The sequence below is a fragment of the Meriones unguiculatus genome, chromosome 2, assembly GCF_030254825.1.
Source record: "Meriones unguiculatus strain TT.TT164.6M chromosome 2, Bangor_MerUng_6.1, whole genome shotgun sequence".
NCBI classification, from domain to species: Eukaryota; Metazoa; Chordata; class Mammalia; order Rodentia; family Muridae; genus Meriones; species Meriones unguiculatus.
In genome coordinates this window covers 84,349,509-84,375,440 of record NC_083350.1, presented here as the reverse complement: position 1 = coordinate 84,375,440, position 25,932 = coordinate 84,349,509, and the positions used below count along the sequence as shown (strand labels likewise).

At 40.7% G+C, this 25,932-nt stretch overlaps 1 protein-coding gene across 9 annotated transcripts in view; it reads right to left on the bottom strand.

Moving 5' to 3' along the window:
• Positions 1-1,596: 1,596 nt before the first annotated feature.
• The window catches only part of Ssbp2 (single stranded DNA binding protein 2), a 281,368-nt gene continuing 257,032 nt past the window's right edge, over positions 1,597-25,932 (bottom strand). For all 9 annotated transcript variants that reach the window (XM_060377758.1, XM_060377754.1, XM_060377756.1 and 6 more), the window contains 7 exons: positions 22,033-22,068; positions 20,152-20,206; positions 15,812-15,882; positions 14,118-14,196; positions 11,936-11,964; positions 9,807-9,905; positions 1,597-2,186 (listed from right to left, as the gene is read on the bottom strand). In XM_060377758.1, the coding sequence (XP_060233741.1) occupies positions 2,157-2,186; positions 9,807-9,905; positions 11,936-11,964; positions 14,118-14,196; positions 15,812-15,882; positions 20,152-20,206; positions 22,033-22,068 (399 nt within the window). In that variant the 3' untranslated portion in view covers positions 1,597-2,156. The remainder of the gene's footprint in view (positions 2,187-9,806; positions 9,906-11,935; positions 11,965-14,117; positions 14,197-15,811; positions 15,883-20,151; positions 20,207-22,032; positions 22,069-25,932) is intronic.

The following is a 25,932-nucleotide window of genomic DNA, read 5'->3' as shown; positions in this document are numbered from 1 at the left end:
GTATGTGTGTGTATGAGAGAGAGATAAGAAACTTTACTTTCTCTTTCAGAACATAAATGACAGAAATAAAAGATCAGTAATGATGGATAGAAGAGCGAGCAAATGTTTCAAGTTCCAGCATTATGAGACTGATCTTACTGGAGCTTTGTATGATCATCACAGAAGGCAAAAGCTGCAACTGTTCTTGGTGATACAGGTGAACATACACAGTCATCTTCAGATTACTTTGGCACACAGGAAAGGACTTTCTGTGGCAACTGTCTGATACAGGCCCGGCAGCCTGCCAGCTCAAGGCTGCTCTCTGGTGCATTGTAGGCCTACATTGTGCTATGAATTATGGCTCCTATATTGTTGTCTAGATCTGCAGTGTAAATCTACTCCATCTTCTTCAACCTCTGTTGATCTCCCAGCAACGCTGGCATGCACAGCCAACAAAAGTTGTTTTTTTTTTTTTTTTAAATTTTCAGATAGAAAGAATCGCTGTGGATTTGAGAGAAAGAAATCATCTAGAACCAAGAGCTGGCAAACACAGTGTCAACATTTTCACTTATGCTACAGTCCCAAAGGAAAGGGAGGAGTCCTCTCTCATGAGACTGAACAGTGCCTTCTCCAAGCAGGGCAGTGATCAGTAGTTATCTGTATCTCAATGACAACAGAAAGGCTCACAGAGTTATCTTTTAGATACATAATAAACTCTTATACTTTTCTTATTAGGATTTGGTGTTTGGATATAGGATTAAATGTAATCTCAAAGATCTGGGAAGTGTCTATAGCAAGGTACTCTCATATGGGAGATAATTAAGAACTATTTCTTTACTCCCTTCTAAACTCTCAGACACATGGTGGACAGCTAGCCAGCTGCAGTCAACACAAGTTACACAGATAATCTGTCTCCTCGCGCAAGCCCTCTGACCACAGAGCAGAGCAGACAGGACATGTACTCTGCCACCAGGCAGCAGGGACACCATACAGAAAAGGGACCGAGCAGAGGCAGCAGGGACACCTGAGAGAAAAGGGACCCAGTAAGAAAGCCACTGCGTAACAAAAACTCCCTGGAACCCTCTAGTGTCCTGAGACTGTTTTCCTTCTGGGGATGAGGACCTGAATCAAGTCAGTGTACTGTGTGTTTTCATGTCTCTGTGGAAGTGTCCATAGGAATTCTGAATAAAAACAATACTATTTCTTACTGTGTATTATTACAAACTTAGCTCTAGATCCCTGTGAGAAATCACAAGTTCAATCAGGTGGTTTTGTTATCACTTTTGGATTTTATCATGTTAAGGAGAAAATGCGGTGCTAAAAATATGACCACACACGTCACTGTATTGCTACTGTCTAGATAATTTGAGTTACTGAATGATTTCTGCCTCATCTAAGACAAACACATCAAGCAAGAACTCACTTTAAAACAGTTATTTCGGAAGCACAGTGTGTAAGGCCCCGGCTGACTGCTGACGGGTGTCTTCCTCAGGCACAGAGTGCTGTTCTGTGCGCACAAGGTGACTGGGCTAGCACCTGGCGGGACGGGAGGCCGACGGTGCCTCTGCACTCGGCACACTCTGGGCTCACAGGCAACTTCCACCAGACACACGTGAGTGAAAGCTCTCAAATAAGCGATTTTATTCCTATCCATGATTGCAGACATTTACAAAACCATAACATCTGAGTTCACCTTAAAAAATAACTTATATAAAGCAGTGATGTACACAGCACAAAATAGTTCAGGGAAGGGTAGGAGCAACCTTTAATAATTAAAATGTAAACGTGAAAAAAAGGATGGAATAAAAGTCCCTACTTACTTCTACTTAAGATGTCATGTGATAATGTCTTACAATGTCCTGTGGGTCAAGGCATGTATGCGTATGTGTGCATACAGATGTGCGTATACGATACATTCTCTTTCCCACACATATACATACACAGATAATCATTTGCAGTTCAGTTTAGGGCAATTCTACTGTGCCACTCCATACAGTTGTTTGAATCACATTTGGATCCGCTTTCTTCCTCACATCTGGGAGAGAGCAGGAATAAACGGTCGGTTTGGCTGACTGAGACTCCTTTGTGTAACTGTCCACTGATGAGTAGTTTTCTTCCATAGTAGTTCTGTGAAGGGCTGACTCGCGAGGGTTCTCATGAGGAGACGCAGCAATGGATCACACACTCATGGTCATGCTGGGGGAGTACTGCAGGGACAGAAGAACCCAGTGGTTAGTGGCGATGCGGGAGAGATGGCGAAGTTTAGTTTCTATGACATTTAGGCATGCTCCTTTCACCTCAGGAAAGTGAGAAGCTGTAATGAGGAAGTCTATATGGATTCACTTAGTTGTGAATTAAATTATTTCCTCTACAAGGTCTGATTTTTTTTCCCCCAGGACCTAGATAATTAGATAATTACTCAGTCCTCAGACACTCCTCAGTCAGGATACGATTCTGCAGACACTTATAACACTCTGGGCAACTTTAGTGCAAGGAAGGATCGCAGTGAAGAGAGTCTGAGGCCTTTGCTACATATAGCTGAGTGAATGGGGGACTCCCTGAACTCAGCCTTCCCACCTTTACCACAGCTTTTCTGACAACACCAAGGAGTCTGGGGAAGATTAACTATCAAATCCTCCAACTCTACACTTGATTAGATGCACAGAAAGTGCTCAGCATGTTTTCAGGGCAAGGAAGCACAAGAGAGCAATGGCCAGCTCTACTGAGTCTCACGGGAACACCAGATACTCCAATGTGTCAGCACAGATGCCTTGTGCGTGCACACACGGCCAGGACTCTGGGGTTAACGCAGTGCACAAAACAGGGACTCAGCACAACAGTATGATGAGGCTGACAAGTGTCACGGGGTGAGGCTGCCGCTGCGGACAGCACAGTGCCGGACCATCTAGTAGAGACCAGCACTCCTCACAGACGTAACAGGCTATGGCTGAAAATGGTTTCTAAATTAAATTAAGATGTGAACCTTGCAATATCTTAGTGTTTGGTGGAAAACCTGCAAAAACACTTCAAAGGGTAATTTCTTTCAGTGTTCTACTAATGAAAGCATTTCTGGATGAGAGGTGGGTAAAGTCCAAAGGGCACAGTCCAAAGTCCAAAGGCTCCACATGGGGATTCCCGTAAGGACCTGTGGCTATGTGGGCAGTGGGACGTAACTTTTTAGAAAGTTGGTAGAAAGGAGGTGATGGGAATTCCAGGCAAGCTGGGATGGACTACAGGTGTGAGCTGAGGTTCAGATGAACTGAAGTGAGAAGAGGTCCCCAAGTGAGCACATGCGTGACAGGGTGTTGTCCTCTAAACCACAAGTCATCAGGGCATAACCCCCAGAACACTGTTTCCACCAAGGAGAATCTGTCACTCAATAGCCTCATCTCTGTGTTGGTACAAGGAAGCTAAGTTAGTTAAGTAGTTTAACTGACTCCTACGTTGGATAATATGTAGCAATGGACAATAAAAACAAAGGGAAGGGGGAAATGATGTCATTGTATTATAATCTCAAGGAATAAAAAATATCAAGAATACATTCTAACTCAGAAAAAAAGCAGGATGAAAAAAAGCAAGACAAAACCAAACCATACTCCACCTATCATGTATAAGAAGTTCTTGGAGCTGCCCTGTGCTGAAAAGGGAACACACCCAATCCCATGGCAATGTGACACGCACGGTTTCAGATCACCAGTGACCTCAGCATGATGCAATATATTACTCACAGTCACGTAAGAAAACTATATATAGTTATATATAAACTGTAGAGTATAGTTATCATCAGAAACAAAAACCAGCAGTAAGAAAACTGGAGGGTGAGCGTTGCCAGCACAGTGGGCATGGACACGGTTAGCCCAGGCTTTCCTCAGTTCCTGTAGCTGCTATAAGAACCCGTGATGACGGAGTACATCTACTCTGTCCTGGCCAGCATAAGGTCCATATGCGTGTGGCTTCTAAGGTCTTGAAACACAGCCACTGAACATTCAGAAGTAAGAATGTCCATGTGTTTAGCTTTAATCAAATATGTAAATGGCATGGCCAGATCACCAGCACCGCTTTAAAATGAAGGCTGTGTGGAGTGGTATGTGTCAGTGACCTAAAGCTCAAGGAAGGATGTTTCCTGCAGAGCCTCACAGGAAATGATTCAGAAAATGCCAAGGACCCTTCCACTGAATGTGCAGCCTGGGTGGTCTGGATCTAAGACACTCTGGAATCCTTTCTTCCTAAGTAGCATTCCAGCTCACCCACATATCACTTAGCCTTAGGGGGAATTATAAAATATGAACACAGTTTATGCTAATAGACATGGCCCAATGATGGACATGTGCACATGGTCTTCTGTCAAGTGTGTTATTGCTATTATGATCCCTTTCTGCTAGCTGCTGTTAAAATGTGGTAGACAAAATGTCTTGAGAAAACTTACAGAAAGGAAAAATATTGCTGATGTATCGGGAAGTTAGAAGAAGTCCATGAAAGAAATTGAGGGGGAAAAATTAGGTGCAGAGAAACTGAGGGTGAGGCTCAGTCAGAAAGGACCGAGGCATCAGCTCCAAGAAATAAACCACACAGAGCTTACAAGAAGTTAATGAAGTTAGTTTCGGCAGAGCACACAGAGCTGCAGACTGACATGTGACTGTCTCGGGCACAGAACAACAGATTCATGCCTGCGCCATGTCACGTGCTCTCCTCAGGCGTAGACTGCTCACTGTCCCCTTTCTATTACTGAAACTATTTCAAGAAAATGAAACTAAAGGGAAGTATGACACTCTAGAAAAGTTCCTGGAATGCAAACAAAGAGGAGCATTCCATGGATCACACTCTTCAGAGTGCTGAGGAAGCAGTCCACCCCTTCCCGGGAGGGAGAGTGAGTCCATACTAAGAGACAGGCTATTCCCGGCGTGTGGGCTCACTCCGTTTCTGCTGTGCTGTTACATCAATACACATGACACACAGTGAGGTTTATGCCACCGTGCTGTGATATCAGCTTGCACTGTTTGAAACTATTCAGCTAGTCTGGTTTTCCTCAGAGGATAAAATGCCCCTTTATCTATTGACAGCACTCTTGTTTGTCTTAGAAAATATAAAACTATTACTTTAAATATATACATATTTTATCTGTTTTTGAGATAGCAAGTCCTAGTATGAACTCATGGCATTTGTTTTCCTTCTTACCACCTAATTAATGTTCCACAGAATCAGACATAAAATTTGGCCGAAGGATACTTTAGATCACACCATGTTCTAAGTCTCGGTTTCTATAAATATTTTGTTTTCTTAATGAGCAAAATAGTAAGGAATAGTTCTTCTCTGAATATAACATGAAATGACTCAAATGTTCATGTGACTACTAAGCCACAGCAGAACTAGACAATGAAGAAGAGAGTGGGAGGGCTGTTACCAGCCTGTCAAAATTTAATAGCATGGTTCTAACAGCACACACACTCATCTGATTATAGACTAAGGTCACAAGGAAACAGTTTTCCAAATTAATGCAACAAATTAATCCAACTGCTGACTTCTCATCTGAACTCTTTGTATTGGCACCTTCAAAACCAAATATTTACAGCCTCTGAACACTAGGAGGCAGCTTTGCTTCTTGAAAGAGTCTTGTTCATGTTGCTCTGCCAATCATGCGTGCTGTGCTGGCTCTGGCCTTTGGCCTTTTGGTTTTGATGTAATTAATGAAGTAGTGTGGAGGAAGAGATTGGTCACTATCGAGTATGCAGTAAACTCCACAGAGTCGTTCCTCTTACGCTGGCCTCTTCGTGCTTTAACTTCTAGGGAAGGACTGACAGATCCTCAAAGTCAGACTGCTCAAGTACATGAGCTTTCAGCCTTCGGATCTAGACTCTGAACATCTGAACTGGGATTTCTGAATGCACTAAGAAGTTCCACATTTTCTCAGTTACTTTGCAAGTAAAGTCACTGGAGATCCCTAGTTCTATCACTTCCTTCAATCCAATGTCTGTCAACACAGAATCTCTTGTCTATCTTCCCCCCTCCTTTCACTGCTTGGTCCTACTGTAAAATATATAAACAAAATGTGTGGTAATATTTACATAGAGACAGTACTGAGTGCAGAGTGGGCAGGGGAACGTGGGGGTGGGGGACAACAAAGAATTAGAGGGAAGTGAAGGGGTAGATTTGATCAAAACACATTATATGCATACATGAAATCCTTACACAATAAAACCCATGGTAATATAAAGGAAGACACAGATAACAACACCAGCTACAGTGACATCTCCTTACTAGACAGAGCAGAGGACGGCACAGCCAGCATGACTGAGCACAGACTTACTCCTCCTGCCTGCAGGGGCTGTCAATCATTCCCCCCGCCCCCGCCCTGTGTTCAGTCTCTCTAACCACCAGCCAGGGTGGTGACCCAGTGTCTCTGGCTGCTATCCACTTATTTTCCCTTGGTGATCCCTCCTGCTGGGGCCAGGACAGAGGCAGGAGGAGAACCCAGGAGGCTTATTTTCAGTTCTGCCAGGAGTTTGACTTGACACTGCACCTCCTTTCGAGCTCAGGGCAGCTGGGCTGCTCCAGCTGTCCTCAGCCCCTCCTGCTCTAAGTGTCCAGGAGGACTGGCTCTTCTGCTGGACACAGCTTGCTGGTAAGCGTGAGCAGGCCTTACCCTGCTCACAGTTCTGTTCTGTGATTCTCTGCTCCCCTAGTTTGTGTCACCTTTGTAAGGGTCAAGAACAGTAGCACCAACAAATATGAGCAGTGAGGAGAGGATGCCTCTTGTTCATGCCCTTCATTAAAGTCACGTGGAACTACCTCAAAACGTTTACTTCCAATCTCTAACTAATAATTCCTCTGACCTTTGAAATACCCAATTTATATCAACCCTAGCATTTATTAATAATATTTTAATTTAAAAAGTGACACAATATATTCATGTATCACCATGTAATATTTTCATACTATATTATAGAAAGTTCAAATGGGGCTAAATATACCTATGTCCTTAAATAATGCATTTTTCTGCAGTGAAGACATTAAGGTCCTCCCTCCTGGCCTTTGGGGAATACACTGTATATTATCATTATCTCTCATTTATTTCTTCTGCTTAACTGCAGCTCAGTGTCTCTCCACTGCCCTGCCTTTCCTGCTCATGACCTGGGCTCACAGCTTTACAAACTCTGGCTTGTGACTCCAGGTGGGGCCAAGGAAGCAAACGCGGCAGGGATTTAGCAACAGGAAATTCTTTTTCTGAATATACAGTAACCAAAAATTAGTGCAAAGTCAAAAGCGAACGTGTGCTGAGCGTGAGGCAGTTCTGGAGCGCCAGGCGGGGCGCACTGTGAGGCTGGCTGAGGCCTTGGTTTTGAGCAGCCACGTGGACTTTGCAGTTCCTGTGCTACCACACCAGGCAGCAGCTCAGCTCAGAACATACCAGTTCGTTTTCACCATATATACAAAATTTTCTGCTTTTAAAATACAATAATTATGGAAAACAAAAATTTTTAATATTTTCCTCCAGTCATTCACTAGCATGTAAGTATCAAGTTAGTATATTTTAGGATCATAATCGCTACATGATCGCTAATTAAAAAAAAAAAAACTGCTGTTTGAGTTGGCAACCTGTTGCTATAAAAATGAGTAACTGGACTTTTGCTTGAGTTTCACAGACAATTTATGAGATGGTCCTAAACATACATCAGCTATCTTCTATCACACGTGTGTGAAATTCATTCTCAGTGTTGATGATTATAGAACAGAAGTATCAATCAACTCTGAAAAATAAGATTTTCTAAGTCCTGTAGCAACAAATATTCAGCCAAATCTTTTTTATGTAAAAGCACATAAGACAGCACTTGGAAGACAAAGGCAAACAGATCTCTGTGAGTTCAAGGCCAGCCAGGTTAACATAGAAGTTCTAGGTCAGCTAGAACTACAACGGGAGGCCTTATCATAAACACACACACACACACACACACACACACACACACACACACACACACACGGAAACATTCACTTCATTAGATCTTGTGTTTAATAAGTTAAAAAAAAAAGAAAAACAAACTACACTCCAAAGAACTGTTTTAAAATGTATTTCTTTATGATTTATTCCAGTAAGTTCTTGATTTATAAATCCTATTTTACACCACCTACATGGCGGTGGCTGCTGCTCGCAGAACATTTAATGAGCCCATCACAGGCAGCATCTGAGGCGATTTTGGGTGTGAAAGGTCATTGACAACACACTGCCCTCTAGTTTGGCCACGGTTGTTGGTGGAGGGTACTTTATCGCCAACATGTCCATCGTTAATCAAGTTATTGCTTATTTCATCCCTTTGCTGTCACTAGTGCATTACAGGATGTATACATGTTACTTTGATATAAGCTAGTCATGTGAACATGTTACTGGAACTGTCCTTTTCAAGGACATGTTATACTCCTCACTTTGGAATATTTTGTTCCTACCTAAGACTGTATATACAGCACAATAAATGAACTGAACTGACGTGTATATACCTCATTAAATGACATTGTTACTGCTGGAAGAATTAAAAGGAGACAAATGTGTCTTATTAGATAAAGTGAGCATTGAAAATGACTGATTTGTCCACATTCCTGAGGTAATCCAGTGACCAGGGTTCTAAAAGCATAATTCCTGGAATTCATATGTGACTAAAACTATGTGGTTTTCTCCTGCTTACTCAACGATAGCCAAACTTTCTCATATAATCTTATCTACTTTCTTTGCCCTCAACAATCATATACATAAAGCAAATTAGCGAGCAGAGAGAACACTTTCCTATCGTTTAACCGAGGGGCAGCTTTATCTCCAGCACAGGCTTTCCGTTGAGACCAAGAAACAAAAGAATCCACAGAGCAGCCAAGCCGGACTCCATGTGGCACTGATCACGGCACTAAGGTAGACTGCCATGGCTCCCACCTCACATGGTGGCAGCTCTGGCAAGGGCTGAGTTGGGTGGCACGGCAGCAGCAAATGCCTGTGTGAACCTTCTGTAGTCTCACACACTCATGGGTTGTACACTGAGAAAGCTCACTTGTGCTCTGGAACATTTTTTTCTATCATCCAACTCAATGAATCCGGCACACAACAGCCCTTGACATCACTCACTGGGACTTTTCAGCTACCTAGCCCCAGCCTAACTCCCAAAAATTCTAAGTCTATTGGGTCTTGAGGGGGCTCTAGGAAACTTAAAAAAATCCGTAAGTGTTCTAGAGTGAAGTAATGGTTACATATTATTGCATTACACAGTAACTCTTTGAGACAGGCACATCTTGTCACTAGTCCTCCCAGTATCTAGCATATGTCCTGGAACACATAAGTACCTAGAAACTGTTTGCTAAGTAAACAAATAAACTTTATAACTTCGCTGTTTGCTCTGCCTACAGCTATGACATTAACTTATAACCCTGTAGTAGCACTTTAAAAATGCCACAGGCTTCAAGCTCGGACTGGCAGACCACAAATGGGACCCTCACTGCAGCAAAGCCTAACAACACACCAAGATTATTATCACAGTCTTACTATAACGAAATCACGAACAGATCTGGCTTTGCAGTGACCTATGCATTTTGCTAGAACGTAGGACACATTAAAGAGGGAATCTATTTCTAGCATGATTCATGACAACGGATGTTCTTGACAAGAAAATTAGTATTATGGTTTTGGTAATTGCACATAAATAAAAAGGTCTCTTAGATCCCTTTTTCATAAAAGATTGCACTTGAAGACGCCCGACTTTCAGAAGATCAACATCACCAATAACAGCTCTAAGCGCCCATGCTGCCAGCAGAGCTCAGGGCTGCAGTGCACAGCAACACAGTCAGGAAATACTTACACTCTCACTCTGAAAAGGATTTAAGAAATTCCCCCCCATTTCACCGTCATCCCTTGGAGTGCCCGGCTGGTTACTCAGGCTCATGTTATTGGGCGAATTCTGTGAACAAGATCCAGAAAAGAAGTCATTGTTGAAGGTTTTCATTTCCCTCCTGCACTGTTTTAAACAGCCAATTTATTATCAAACACAGTATGGCGCTGCGCTGAGGGCAAACGCGGCGCCAGCCCAGCTTCCTCCGCACACTCTGCCCAGAACAAGCGTTAACTCTTTTTCAAGTGAAAGTTTGAAAACAAGCAAAACCCCTAAATAATCTATGGCAACTATTCTCTTATACCCAGAACCAACATTTATTCAATTCCTCACCCTCAGTTTGTAGAGTTTTGAGAAGTCTAAAGAGTTTTAAAAAAAAGTTTCCCAGGATGAGGCTGATGAAGGGGCCTACCCACAGACAAGGCGTGATGGAGGCTAACTCCCTTAGTAATTTCACTAATCACACTTGGAAAGGTCACTGCTTTAGCAGACATCTCCCTTCAGTCCTCTGTGCACTTTAGAGACAATGCTCTCTCAATTATTTTTATGTGAGTCCTAAGGAAGAAAGAAGATCGTTAAGGCGGGAGCCACCTCCGGCCTGGAACACTGTGTGCTTGCGGAGGAGGGCGGGATCAGCAGAGCAGCGGAGAAGCCCCTCCAGGAGCTAACAGGAGAGCTCCTAGGAGCTTGCTCCAAGACAGAGCAGCACTGTTAGGCATCCGCACGGAGCTGGCGGGCCTCTGTGAAACCCTGTTTAAGTGTGCGCTCCGTGTCCTTACGGTGCACTCTAAACTACGCACGCTGTCTGGTGGCCCACGCCAGAAGCTGCACAGAGCTTCCCAGGGGTGTTGATCTTAGCTTTACTTCTCTCTGCAGTTAGAGCTCAGCACGCCACCTCGGCACATTGCTCTTCATGCACTGAAGACCAGAACCCGCTTGAGGATAGAGATGACGTTTGTTTTCAAGCAAGTCTAAGTACAAGAATGCACTCCTGAAACATGACCTTAACGTTTCCCTGGTAACTGGGGAGAGTTCTGACAGCTCGAAACCAATGCCCTCCTATGACAGGCAGTCTGTAACGTTTGGAAGGGCACCTCCCATGGAGAGGGGTTTAATAGAATTACACAGGAACTCTTGCTCTGAAAACAGACTCTTTGAATATCACTTCTCAGAGGCAAGTTAGTATTTGCTACAAATAAATAGTTTTAGAAGACTTCTCTAGTATTTTCTAAATATATTCATCCAAGTGTCCATAGAACTTGTATGGCCAGGCAACCAGATACTCTCGGTACAACACCAAAGTTGCAATTTAAAATATTTTAGGCCTGAAGGTTTAGCTCAGTCAATCTTATTTTATTTTTTGTGGTGCCAGAAACTTTACATTATTATACAAATATAGGTAGAACTGAAAGCATAGTTGTGCTTCAATGACTTTCTCTACTTACTGATCTAAAGCAGACTTTGAAAGGAGCAATTTAGTGTTAGCTAATTTTAGTTCTCATCAAGCATTTTAAATATATTTGACTCTCAGAGAACTACTTTAATTTCATTATGATCTGGGAAGTATTTAGAAGTTATTCTTAATAAATATGTAAAGCATTTTGCCAAAAAGATTAATTTTAGATATTCAAATAATTGAAGGAGGAAAAACGCAGACATTTACTTTTCTCCGTGTGTTAATATAATTTCCTTTAATTACTTTCCTACCATTTTGAGAACTGGAATAATGACTGCAGATGTCAACACTGTCTGAAGAAGGCTTGAAAGGACATACAAATGCAATGTCCTCATGCCACGCACAGCCCACTTCTCCCGTGCATTTTCTGCCACACTGCCATAGACACACGTTTACAGCCTCTCAAAAGATCATTCAAGCCGTCAGTCTTGCTCACTCTGTAGCATCAGAACACGATCAAGTCCCTTATATCTCCCTTTCCCAAAGATCATATATATTCATATTTTAATTGCTAAGTGATCACATCTGAACTTCTACTTTCAAAATTTTATTGAAGAACAAAATATTAGTAATACCCACTTAGTGAATTCGAGTTCCACATGTCATAAAATGGAGACAAAGTCAGAGAACACACATCACTTACCTTGGGAATACTGTCCATGTCGCCTGAGCCTGCGGCAAAGTGTGAGAAGATAACCTTCATTAGGTAAGGCAGCGCTTACAAAGGGAAGCCACCTATGGGGAGTGAGCTGCCTCTGCCGGCAGACAGCACTGCTGCTGAGGAGAGACATCGTCCACGTGCCCGTACAATTGTAAGTGCTTATTAATACATACAGATTGTATCTTTTAATGAAAAGGATATATATCTGATAAAATTTTAAATGTATATTTCTAAAAGGATCTGACAATATTCTGAACCATATTTTACTATAATATTAAAAATATTTTCACTAATATTGAAAATAGATAGCACTCAATATATACAATAGAAAGTAAACATAGCCTCAAGATGCTACATTTCAATACTGGCTTTTGAGAGACATGGGTAATGGGATTATATATGCAGTAACTACTCATAACTTTGTTACAGAATCAGCTTCATTTGAAGTATTTTACTCTCAACAATTAACCTCAGTGTAAAATACTCTAACATTTTAATAACAGAATTTACTAAGTGTAATTAGCGCGAGGGTTAGCATGACTCACTTGTGAGTAGAAAGGCACAGCACTATTGCACAGTGAACGCACACAGGGTACACTGTTACATGTTAATGCGCACAGTGATGCTCACTAAAGAAAACAATGAGCAGATGTCAGCCACTGTGAAACTCTTTTGGAAGTTTGATTCTAGTAATAATGTAACCAAAAGCTTTCTAACCATGACCAAACACCCTCTTTCTTGACTAATTCTCCAATTTGACAGACTGAGAGAGCAATACCCTGAGATATCAAGTTCTCTAACAGTGCTGTCCACTTGAACATCCCGGGGTGAGGGGTGTGCGCTTCTCTGTGGCGCCCACTTGAACATCCCGGGGTGAGGGGTGTGTGCTTCTCTGTGGCGCCCACTTGAACATCCCGGGGTGAGGGGTGTGCGCTTCTCTGTGGCGCCCACTACGGCAGCTAGTGGTGATGTGTGCCTGCTATGCACCTGGTGTGCGGCAGGGTCCCACAGGACTTGAATGTTAAATTCTCTCTAGCTTTAAAGGATCACATGTGACTATTTGATAACGTAATCAGACACTTCATGTTAACAAAAATAAAATGAACCAACATTTTGAAATCTAGGAAAAATAAATCTGGGTCTTAAAAGGCACAAAAGCCAATCAATGCATTACAAATAATTTCTGAATCACTCAAGTTAACACAGACTTTCAGAGAGTCGAGTATGGAGAAGGAAATCCCAGATACACAGAACTGCATAAGCATGGCTTGTTGGATCTAGGTGAGCGGCTCTCTTTACAACTGTTGGCATCACTGTCAGCTTTTAGACTACCTTACGATTAAAAGCCCATTGTTTTTCCTACCTTCTACTCACAAACACAGTGTGTTAAGAGAGCCAGTCAGTTTGGTTTACTTTTCTCTGTGTCTTGTCATTGTAAATATTTTATTCTTCTTACAGATACTTGGTTCCAGATGCTACAAGGCGTCACACATGAAGCACACTGTTAACTACCGGTGTGCTTGAGCTTGGCTTTACCTCAAGGCAGGTGCACATCACGTCTCGGAAGGCAATTATCAAAGCATGGCTACTAATGTCATCTTAAAATGAGGCAAACATTAAAATACAAAGCAAAATTAAGAAATTATCGAAGAGAGCTGGTTTCTCTGCTATTATGTTCACAGACTAGAGACAAAAACACCTGTGGGAAGGATAGATGCACTCTCTGCATCAGGCAGCACTGAGCATGCCCAGTGGGACAGTGCTCCTTTGGCCACAAGATACTTAGGCTTTCCCAGGTGGGTTCAATACTTGTGGGGCAGGTTTCTCAGAACAATCCTCACACTCTTGATTGTTTTTAAGTAATTTATTTAATTTTATGTGCATTAGTGTGAAGGTGTCAGATTCCTTAGAACTGGAGTTATAGACAGGTGTGAGCTGCCATGTGGGTGCTGGGAATTAAACCTGAGTCCTTTAGAAAAACAGCCAGTGCTCTTAACCACTGAGATATCTTTCCAGCCCCACCCTCTTGATTTTCAAATGCTCTCCAGTCTTCCTACCCAATGCGCTAGGGATCACATCATCATCCTGATGGACAGGAAGAGCTTTGCAGACAATTAACATTTTATTTTGAGTTTATCCTACACAGCTAGTGTAAAAGCCTTACCTAAAGAGCCATTCATATGATGGGACTCCATTCCTCCTAATCCGCCCATGGGACCATCTGATCCTGGGCCCATTGGAAACTGTTTTAAAAATTAAGAAAGTAATTGTGATCACAGGGAAAATGATTTTAACATTATTTATTAACATTACAGAGATTGCCCTGACTTTTTCCAGATTTAGAGACTTTTCAGTATACTTTTCCAGGTTGTGGATTCTTCAGTTGCCTGCCCTACTTCTCTTATCTCTACGTTCTAGATGCTCAGGCTAATCCTTTCTGTCCATTTTTTTTTTTTTCCCTTCATGGAGACATGCCTAACTGGAAAGCATGGCCATTACACGAAGATGAGATCAGCATTCTCTCCTTGATGGTGACACATTTCCTCTCATACGATCATGGCAGTTCTTAAGAAGTTGCTGATGTTACTGAGTTATCATGAAGACTATTTATGTTGAATCGTGATACCAAAATCAACTCTTTCTTGGTAGGCAACCAGTCATCGCTTGAGTGCGCACAGGGAGTAACTTCATCTTAAACACACTGAGCCACTTAGGGATAGCTGCATGGTAAACTCTTGTCAGTCACGCGCGCTGCGTCAGCTTGGTGCAGACATTCTACAGCCACTCAAGTCACACTTCTAAAGCCCCAGGGCCTTCCTTTCCAGTGACATCTTAGTGAGCAGCAGCTGTGATGGAGGTGCAAGTCAGCCCTTTCCACCTGCCTTCTCTAGAACTCTTCCACGTCCGAGCTGAAGCCTGACAACCTATCATCATCTTATTTTCTGAAGGTAAGTACCTTTTGAAGTCGGCTTTTTCTTTTAAATGTTCCCAAGTTCAAATCATATTCCATCATATATAAATTGCAGTATTGAATTTAGTGTGTATAGATGGAGTGGTGAGGGTTACAAACCATTCAAGACTAAACAGGAAAGGAAGAGTAAACAAGAAAGGAAGGCGTAGGAGAAAGGACAAGCAGAAGGGAGGAAGACAGGCAGGCAGGCTGGGTTGCTTAGGGGAAACTACCCAGACAAGCCTGAATGCCACAAGCTCTGTGGAAATGCGGCTTCCACGTGTGACTATGAGCATACAGGTCACACGGTCATACTCTTCCCAGAAGTAGGACACTGTTGCTGCTTACGCCCGAGTGTCTCAGCAGGCACAGACAGGCAGGAGGGGCAGCTCAGCTAAGCTCTGAAACCTGAGTTCAGTCTGCAGGGTGGATGGGGAGAACAGTCCACATGTATGCCACAGCATGCTTAGGAGCAGAAACACGGACACACACACTCAGTCACTCTAAATAAATGAATGCAATTAAATAAAAGAGCATGAGCTGATCTTTTAGACAATAATCTGGAATACATACATACCACTAAGGAGTCAGAAACTGTCTGAATGGAATATAAAACCTCAGCTCTTAACAAGGAGTTTAGATCTGCAAGCCTAATAGCCTGTGAATGCAATACATTCTACTCTTTCCGCTGCCTCTGCAACTGTAAAAGGAATTTAATATTTTAAAAGATTCTAAGACCATAGGCATGTAGGTTTTAATTAGTTTAACAGGAAAAAATGTATTTGCTGACTTTTTCAATTTTAGCTACCCTATGTACTTATATGTAAGCATAACATTTATAACTATATTTAAATTTATTTATACTATTACTATATTATAGCTCAAATACATTTAAAACTTGTATTTACATTAGGTCTGTTGGGCCCAGGAGGTACTGCATTCATTAAAGTATACATGTTGTCTCCAGAATTGGTTGAATCTGAAACAAAACATGACTTAATTAATAATTATCTCTACCAACGTCATCACAAAATAATAACCAAAACTGATGCTGGTGTGCACAGAACCTGCCAGCCGCACAGGCCTGACTGACAGTCTCTGCTCTGCTTACAGCTGTCTGACGCAAGCTTTACTGATCCAAAGTCAGAAACTGGAAACATGATGACAGGGTAATCATTTCAGCAATTTAGGTCAACTGAATATTACTTAAAAAAAACCCTCAACAACAGGCAATCTTTTTCTATCACAAAACATGGGTTATTTTTAATTCATAAATGACATATATATCTATTAATTTTAAAGTTCAAATTCAGTAGCTTTCCAATTTTCAGAAGTTTCTTAGACTTCCTAAAATAATTGAATTTTAGGATAAAACTGGTAGGCTATTCTGACATAATTTCAAAAGTGAGATTCTAACAAGACTAAAGAGAGAAACTATCCTGCTTGGAGCGAAAGCCAGATTCTTCTACTATCATTTTCCTCTTTTCAGAGACAGTCTTGTTTATGATGTAGCCCAGGCTGGCCTTGAATTCATATCAATCCCCCTGTCTCAGTTTCCTAAGTACTGAGTTACAGAAATGAAATCACCACATTTGGGCTTCAACAACTTTTTGACAACTTTTCTCAGTCCTTTATTAAAATAACTGCAATGTATTCTCTATATATTTGCAAGATGTTATACTATTCTAAGACTTATACTTCATGCGTACTAGTTAATTCTAATTAAATATCTCCATATATTTTTGAAGTAAAACCCAAAATGAAAGCCATTATTTTACATTGAAGAAGTATTAGTTATGAAATACAGTTTTCTGTTTTCTTACAAAGTTTACTTAGCTGTATTACACTAGATCTTTATTTTGAAAATGATGAAGTGTTTGAAAATTTGTGTTTCGTATTGTTCAACAGAAAGGGTAAAATGCGCTTTTTCATAGTAGTGACCACAGAGAGATCTACTTTCTCCTACCCCTTTGTGTGGCTACCTGTTAGACATTAATTGGCTTGTGGTTTCGCATGAATCACAGAATAATTGTTACTCACTGGTCCTTTACTAACAGTGATATATGAGTCTCAGTACTAGATTTTACTTTTGAGGCAGGGTCCCGCTATGTATATCTGGCCATCCTGGACATCACCATGCAGATCGGGCTAGCTTCAAATTCATAGGAATCCCCCTGCCTCTGGCTCCCAAGCGCTGGGATTAAAGGTGTGTGTCAGCACACTCAGCCAGATATGACTTCTCAAGGGGAGGACATTTGAGCACCGAGTAACCAGGCTGTACCCCGTCAGGCTGCTCTCTTTGAATACCAACCTACATGTGCCTCCGACTTTTCATGTCCGCAGCTAGGAAATGCTTCTGTCATATTAGGTTACGTATTCCTGCCTGGTACCAGCCTTGCCCATCTTCACAATTTTATTCCTTCTCCTGCTGAGCATCTTCTCACCAGTTACACCTACTGAAACTCTAGAAACTGGTCAACCAAGACACATTTCAAATGCTAGTCTCTTCTTTCTTTCTTTTTTTCAAATGCTATTTCTTTCTTTCCTTAAAAATTTTATGTATATGTTTTCTGTTTTTTGTTGTACACCTGCACGCCATAAGAGGGCATCAGACCCCTTACAGATGGTCCTGAGTCGCCACGTGATTTCTGGAATTGAACTCAGGACCTCTGGAAGAGCAGCCAGTGCTGAGCAGTCTTTCCAGCCCAGCAAATGTTCTTCCTAGTATGAGCCAGGGTTTCTGAGTGCACACGTCATAGCTTGATCAGTTAATGTTCTGCTCAGCTAGCCTGCTCACACATGGCCCTCAGGAGTTCATCAGAAGGACTTAGCTTGTGTGCCCCAAACAACAAATCAGATTCACTGCACTTAATCTGTCTAAAAAATTCTATCATATTTCAGAAATTTTTGGATTTCTCTTTAAATCTATGAAAACTTTAAATGGATTTTATCCTTACTTTTGGTGGAAGAATAATGGATTATAGAATTTAAATGATGAAGAGATGAATTTATCATTTTTAAGACTAATTGAAAATATAATTTCATCAAGATAGGAAATCACCAAGATGAATAAGAGTAGTTTTCTAGGAAATGCCTGATTCCTTTTGGTTCATGGAAAAGCATTATAATAAAGTCATCTACGGGCTGAGGACACTGGCTCACTATTAAAGCAATAACTGCTAAAGGATGACTCTACGAAGTGTGCAAACAGGCCAGCAAGACACAGTTGGAAAGGTGATTAGATGACGTATCCTGCTATGCTCAGTATTGCTTGAAGCTAGGCTCTAGTCTCTAACGACACAAACACAAATCACACGCTACCTTCACAAATCACACACACACTACCTTCACAAATCACACGCTACCTTCACAAATCACACGCTACCTTCACAAATCACACACACACTACCTTCACAAATCACACGCTACCTTCACAAATCACACGCTACCTTCACAAATCACACGCTACCTTCACAAATCACACGCTACCTTCATAAATCACACATTACCTTCACAAATCACAGGCTACCTTCACAAATCACACGCTACCTTCACAAATCACAGGCTACCTTCACAAATCACACGCTACCTTCACAAATCACACGCTACCTTCACAAATCACACGCTACCTTCACAAATCACACGCTACCTTCATAAATCACACATTACCTTCACAAATCACAGGCTACCTTCACAAATCACACGCTACCTTCACAAATCACACGCTACCTTCACAAATCACACGCTACCTTCATAAATCACACATTACCTTCACAAATCACAGGCTACCTTCACAAATCACACGCTACCTTCACAAATCACACGCTACCTTCACAAATCACACGCTACCTTCACAAATCACAGGCTACCTTCACAAATCACACGCTACCTTCACAAATCACACGCTACCTTCATAAATCACAGGCTACCTTCACAAATCACACGCTACCTTCCTAAATCACACGCTACCTTCACAAATCACAGGCTACCTTCACAAATCACACGCTACCTTCACAAATCACAATCACACACTACCTTCACAAATCACACGCTACCTTCACAAATCACACGCTAACTTTGCAATGTGAGAACAGAATGCAGTGGAGGCCATCAGTTCCTGTAACTCTCTTTGATGGATTCTGCTTCATTTTCAGTGTGAAGATAAAGATGAAAACATATTTGTGGATAGAGAGAAATGAGTAAATTTAAGGTAACATTTTGTATTACCAAATTTGGTTTTAAATAAAAACACAGAATAAAAAGTTATTTACTGCTATTATTGATAATAATGACTTTTAAACATCTGCATATCTTAGAGTTAAATCTACATATTTAAGAATATTTGACTTCACAGTGAACCTTACTAAAACTATTTTTAATCATAAACTTTTCTCATCTATTTTATTAACAAGAAACACTAAATGCCTGAACTTATTTTGAAATTTAATAATTTTACTAATATTGGAGTAGGAATGAAAATTAGTTTGTTTAACTACTGAGAACATTAAATGAACATCCTTGTTTAGAAATCTTAGATTGTGTCATTTACAGTATTCAGATTATAGAGTCAATTCTTAAGAACCATCTAACAGCCCTTGATACATGTTCTATAATTTGCTCGATCTTTGACAATTTGAATTCTAATTACTGTCTCCAAATGTGCTTAATACTCTACTAAATTCTCAAGAAAAAAAAAAGGCTAATGCTACTTGAAAGAATTATGTTAAATTATTATAGATACGCTGAAGAATATCTTATTTCAGAAGATTAAAAAAATCTTTTGCCACTCTTCAGTAAATTTGTTAACTACTAAATTCCTGTAGACATAGGGTGAGCAATACTGTAAGCGCGTCCACTGCAGGCAAGATGAGAGGTTATGTGGGTGCTCAGTTTGCTATTCCAGCCTCATAGTCAGTGTCTCACAATGTTTCACTCCTGTGATTTTATCCTGAGTTCAGGACTATGGGTTCCTTTCAGTTTTAAGGGGTGTCTAGGTAAGTTAGGTTCCTGGGCGATGCATAGAAACCAACACATTGCTCACGCTGATTAAATTCTTTATCCATACCAAGATAAATTTCCAAATGCTTAATAATACCAGGGCTGTTTGAGAACCAAACTTCTTCCCACTTACTCCCCCTTTAATTGTGCTGAGACAATGAAAACTCCTAAGTTCATTTCAAAACCAATTTCTACATTCTGCGGTTTATCCTTGGGTAAAATGGCTGTGTCGCTAGTTCAGTTACAGTACCTGCTGGACTAGGCATGATGGGGGTTCCTGGCGGTCCTCCGCCTCCTGGAGGGCCCTAACAAAGCACACAAAATTTCAGTAGAAATAAAGCATTTCATTAAACAATATAAGGAAAAGCAGAAAAGGTTATACTTATCTCTATAATAATCTAATTTTAAAATACAAAGCAAATCTATTTCCTCTATAATTTATTTCTTTGATGCACAATCATCTCAATATTATGTAAAACATAATTTAGCTTAACTATGTTGAGACTGTTTTGACAATTTTCCAAAAACAATGAGCCTCTATCATTGGTTTATTATTCATGACTTAATCTCATCACCTATAATGAGACCAAGGAGAAACCCCTTAATAGGGCCTTCACAAATCAACAAAATAGGAATAATTCATGTGTACTTTGTTTGCTGTAATTTTCTTACATTTGTGTCAGTGGCTTTTACTAAAACTACAAAGACATTCACATAGAATATCTAAGAGAGACCCACTTAGAGAGCCACATTGCTGAGCCACTCACGCGTGTCTGTTCTCCGTGAGCCTCAGCGGTCCCGTGAGCGGGAAAGGCGCTGTGACGTCACTGCAGGGCTGCGGAGGCTCGGCTCCAGCTATGCACAGGCACCTGGTACACCTGCACTCAATTCTGACAACTAAAGCCAGAGCTTAGACAATGTTCCAGAATTTTTCAGGAGCTGTATGCATAATGGTAACTTTAAATCTCTAGAGACTTAATGTTTTTATGTTATTCTGGGTGTACACATACAGCCTACCAGTTAGTTCAAATAATGTGTGCATTTCCCACTAAGTAAACGAAGATTTCTTTTAAAATAAATATATATAATTTAATAGAAAATTATCAGGCTTACTAAGTGACTTTTAGAGAGAGTTTTAGCCTTATTTCTCTCCCTCCCTCCCTCCCTCCCTTCCTTTCATTCTTTCTTTTTGGTTGTTGTTGTTTCAGATAAGCAGTGTCAAGAATCAGAGGCCGCTGGAATAGCTTAGAGGAACATGAGCACTGAGGCCACAGGCCCAGAGCAGCGTGTGTTTCTCACTATGGCAAAAAAACAGTATTTCTGTGGGGGGTTAAAATGCTCATTGATTTTCTTCTCCTATTTACTGCACTCTAGTTGCCTATAACTTCTGAAAATTACTTTAGGAAAGGGTTTCTATTTTACTATTTTTTATCTTTCCTTCTCTGTTAATAATTTCTTGTAAATTTTGTAAAAAAAAAAAAAAATCCCTTACGGTAGTCTTTGGATGTAACAAGATCATAAGAGGGGTGATGACCAAAGGGTCACTTGTGACTTTAAAGAGGTAGTCTAAATTTTGCTAATTTGACTTCAGATTTATATTGAATTACTAAGAAAAGTTAACATATATTAGGTAGTAATACAGAAATAGCCTCTTTTTTTTCAATTTGTAGGAATAGAAAAAATGTAACAGATCTTTCCAAATTATTACTTTATTCTGCAGTCTGATCCCACTTGCGGTTGGGATAACATTTTATGTTTTCTTGGCCTTTATGTGTGATGAGTGAGCCTGGGGAGGGAGTGCGTGTGCTTTTCTTGTGAAGAACTGTGAATTCAAGCATATCATTGTAGAACTGGGAATGGCTCTCTTTGTGATTGGATAGAGAGTATTGTAGTAGCTTCCAGAAACATATGCCAAAGTAAAGCAGAGTACTCAAGGCAATTCTAGACAGATTGATAACGGTTTCACTAATGAACATCAACATATGTACTGAGGTTGGCAGATGCAACAACTCAAGATGTTCACCCCTTGGTCAATACACAGGGGCTCTTCCTAACATCTGGGCAACAATTCCATTGCTCAGATAAAATGTGGCATCAGTTCTTTCGAGCAAACAAACCCAAATGTACTTACTACGTAATTCCCAGGAGACGCTGAGGAGTACGGTATCTAGAACATGAGCAGGACAGAAACATATTTTCATTCATGGGACCACATGAGTTAAATTAATTGACTTCTCTTTTATCAATTTAAGTGTGAAAGTGCCAAAAATATCCAAGCAACTGTAACAGTACATTAAAATCACAAGAAAATGTAGATTTCAGTCAAGAAGAATTCAAAATTAGAGCTCCCAATGATATTGGTGTAGGTCAGTTGTATAGAAAGAGATATACTTGTGCAGCTAAAGCCAGGAACCGAAGACATTTCAGCATCCTGTGCAGACAAAACATCTAGAGAACGTAAAATGTGAAGGGCCAGTTTACTTCCACCTCCACACAACACCGGACAAGCCTCACATTCCCCATTCAGTTAGCATTAAAATAATGCAATACGTTCAAAGGGATTTGCTGACTACGATGTCCAAAGCCTGAGAAATTGTGACGATAAGATCTGAAAAACAAAAGGCAGTTTTCCGGGTATAAGAAGGCTTTAATCTACCACACTCTGATAACTTTAGTGAAGTGAAGAATTAAAAGTGTACTCTAAAATAAACCCCTGTGTGTGGGTGTTAATAGGAGAAGTTAAACATTTTCTTTTTCACAAGCCCACTAGCTCACTTGCACGATGCAGTCCATATGCTTTATTCTGAGAAAAGACAGTAATTTGTTTTCCTGGAATAAGAGAGTTAAGGCCAGAATAAGACCTTCTGAGTGGTGAAAATGTTGTGGTTCCCTTACTCTGAATAGCCCCCAAACTTGCTATATCACATAGTAATATGAAATCATAAATAAGGAAGTATGTAAACTACAAATTTCCCATTAAAATACTTGATGATTTTGGAACTATTTAATATGAGGCTATTTGAAAAGTATTTCTCCTCACTGTTTGGTGCCCTTCTTTTCTGTAAGCACAGACCACATATCGCCAAAGCCTCTACTTTTTTTTTTGTTGTGTCTTTTGGGGTTGAGCCCAACAGACTGCAGCTACTGTAGGCTCAGTCACTATTCAGGGGCAGAGGATTCCATCCCCCCAAGTACCAAGCTCTCTCATGGCATCAAACCTGGACTTGATTCAGAATGCATGACTTTGGTTTCTTGTGCCTTTTTCAGTCTGATCTACTACTTAACCTCTTTAAACACATTGCTTTAAATACATATATTTGTCCTTTGGAGAGCCAACATTGTATCAATTCCTAGAATGAACTTCATCTCCCTATGTCTTCAGTGTTTTCCTACTCTGATACTGTCTAACACCTTTCTACAAACCTGAGAGATACAATCTAACCATCTTTTGGCTCTTTGTTATTCACCATATGCTACATCCCTGAACTTTATAACATTTCTCTTTCCTTTGTGAGAGCTCAGAACCTTTGTACTGAGATCTGGACAATTCCTTTGCCTGACATCTTTCTTGCTCCTCATGCTTACAAAACTTATCCTGTATTCCTGTCAGATTATTTTTCATTACACACTTCTGTAATGTTTTCTTAGTCAATTATTTCTTTGTCAGTTTGTTACTAAATTACCTCTGCATTTTCCTTTCTGCTGCAGTTTATTCATCTCTCAGATATCTTAAATTCATTCTTTTAAAGACTAGAAAACTGGTTCCTGTTTCTTTGATCATATGCTAGTTACCTGCTGTTTACAACAGAGATTTACTGGAGGAAGGCACAAAGCAAGGATAAGGTCACAAATACAATCACACTTTGCACTTGTAACTGCTCTGTGCTAACACCTTCCATTTCCTGGCTCAGCCTCTGCAGAAGTCCTGGCATGAAGAGATGTGCACAGAAGCCTAGGAAATTCTAGGAGGAAGAAAAATTCTTGAGTTGTAGTCTTTACCCACTGTTTTGGTATAAATATTCCTAGATAACAGATTTTAAGTTACCAAAGGGGTTCAATACACAGCTCCTGAAATTTCTGAATGGAAAACTCTGAAAGCTGGCCTTCAGAGCTATTATGCCATCCCGAGTAGATACCTGGCCCTCCCGTCATTTCCACGTCAGCATGCCATTGTTTACAGATTTAAAATCACATCTTTTATCCCAGAGAAGACACACCTTTCTGTTAGTCTCCAAGTCAGCAGCCCAGCCTGCCATCCCCCAACCCCTCAGTATCCCTTTTACAGGTGAGACGGAATCATTATTCCTAATTACTTTAAACAGTGTTATCTCATCTAGCTGGCAATTTATTTCCATCGTAAGTGCTTTATTTCGGCTTATATGTACTCTTTGTACATTGCATTCTTCTGTTTTCTGATTCTGATTCACTATTTGGGCATCTACCCCTGGCACATAACTGAACCTCCACTCTTGAGAGTTGCCAGCAGGATGTGACAGTGTGGTGTGAAAGCCAAATGTTCCATCAAAAGAGACAGACATACAATGGAAGGTGGTGGGTATGTTTGTGAGCTGGAAATCTGGATACAGAGAAAGACAGACAGTATAACATGAGGAAAGATGGGGAGAAGAACTGAAGGAGGGAAAAGAAACGAGAGACTGCACACATATTCAGGGAATGTTAGAGATTTTTTTTTTTTTTTTTTTTATGGCTGCTACACTCTAGGGCTTATGGGCTGGGTAGTGAATGATAAGGCTACATGACGGGGCCAGGAATGAATGCATGCTATAGGAAATAAGAGGTTTTACAGACATGTTCAAATGCATGCTTTAGTAACGTGATTTTACAGGAACCAGGGAAGGTGAATTCAAGTAGACCACTGCAAAATTTCAGCAAAGACATGGCAAAGGAAGTTGTGGGTAGTGTCGACCATAACAGGCAGGATTGGAGAACTGAGAATCATCTCACAAGTTATTTGAAAGGGCTCAATAACAGACGGTGCTGTAACTCTAGTTCCAGAGGCTCCAATGGGCTCTTCTGACCTCTACATACATGTGCTGCTCTTACATACACTCAGACACATGTGCAAGTGTGTGTGTGTTCAACTAGAAGCTGTAAACAGAAAAATCTGGGGTGACACACAGCCTTCATGTAATTTAAAGTAACAGGGGTAAGGGGAAAAAGACCATTTTTTTTAACTCTTAGAACATAAACCAGTATTTTAAAAAGAATATTAAAGACTAGGGAGGGGCTGGAGGAGTGACAAAAAAGGTAGGATAGACGTTTGAAGAGTAGACGTGATGAATGAACAGAAAGTCCATTAATCTGCACGACCAGTATGTATTAATAAGTATCATGAAAAAGAAATAAACTGGGTGTTTTCAGAATGAATGAGCCTCTGCCCTAGTAAAAAGTCAACTAAGAAAGAGAAAAGGAAAATATCTATTTGGTGAACCACACAATGGGAAATAGATAAGAATCATCAACAGATGCCAAAAATGGCTGCTGAAGAGAAGGAAGAAAATGAGCATTTACCACAATTTCAAGTATGGTTTTATATGGATATTAACAGAGAAAAAACAGCAAGGTTAGTGTAATTGACATTGTACAAGCAACAACTCAGCCAAACAATGGCAGGACCAGTGCTGACCAGAGAGGTCCACCAGCAGACCCCTGCAATGGTGCTCCGAGGAAAACACAGAGCTCCTCCCATATCCTGGAAGGGGTTAGACAAAAGAAGTTATGGGACATTCTCAATTGGTCTACAGTCAGCACAAGTGCAAGGTAACAGAGACAAACACAAGCGGGGAGCTGTTTCAGACGAAACACTCCAGGAGGATGGCCAATGAGTGGCACAAAATATATTATTTAGACAACTGACAAAATTAAAATAAGACCTGTAGATTAGAAAACAGCATTAGTCGAGGTCAGTGCCATGACTCTGAGCCCTGTGTTGCAGCTATGACAGATAATATCTTAGTTTTAGGAGATATACTGAAGACCTAGGAGCAAAGTCTCAGGAAACACAGCCAAA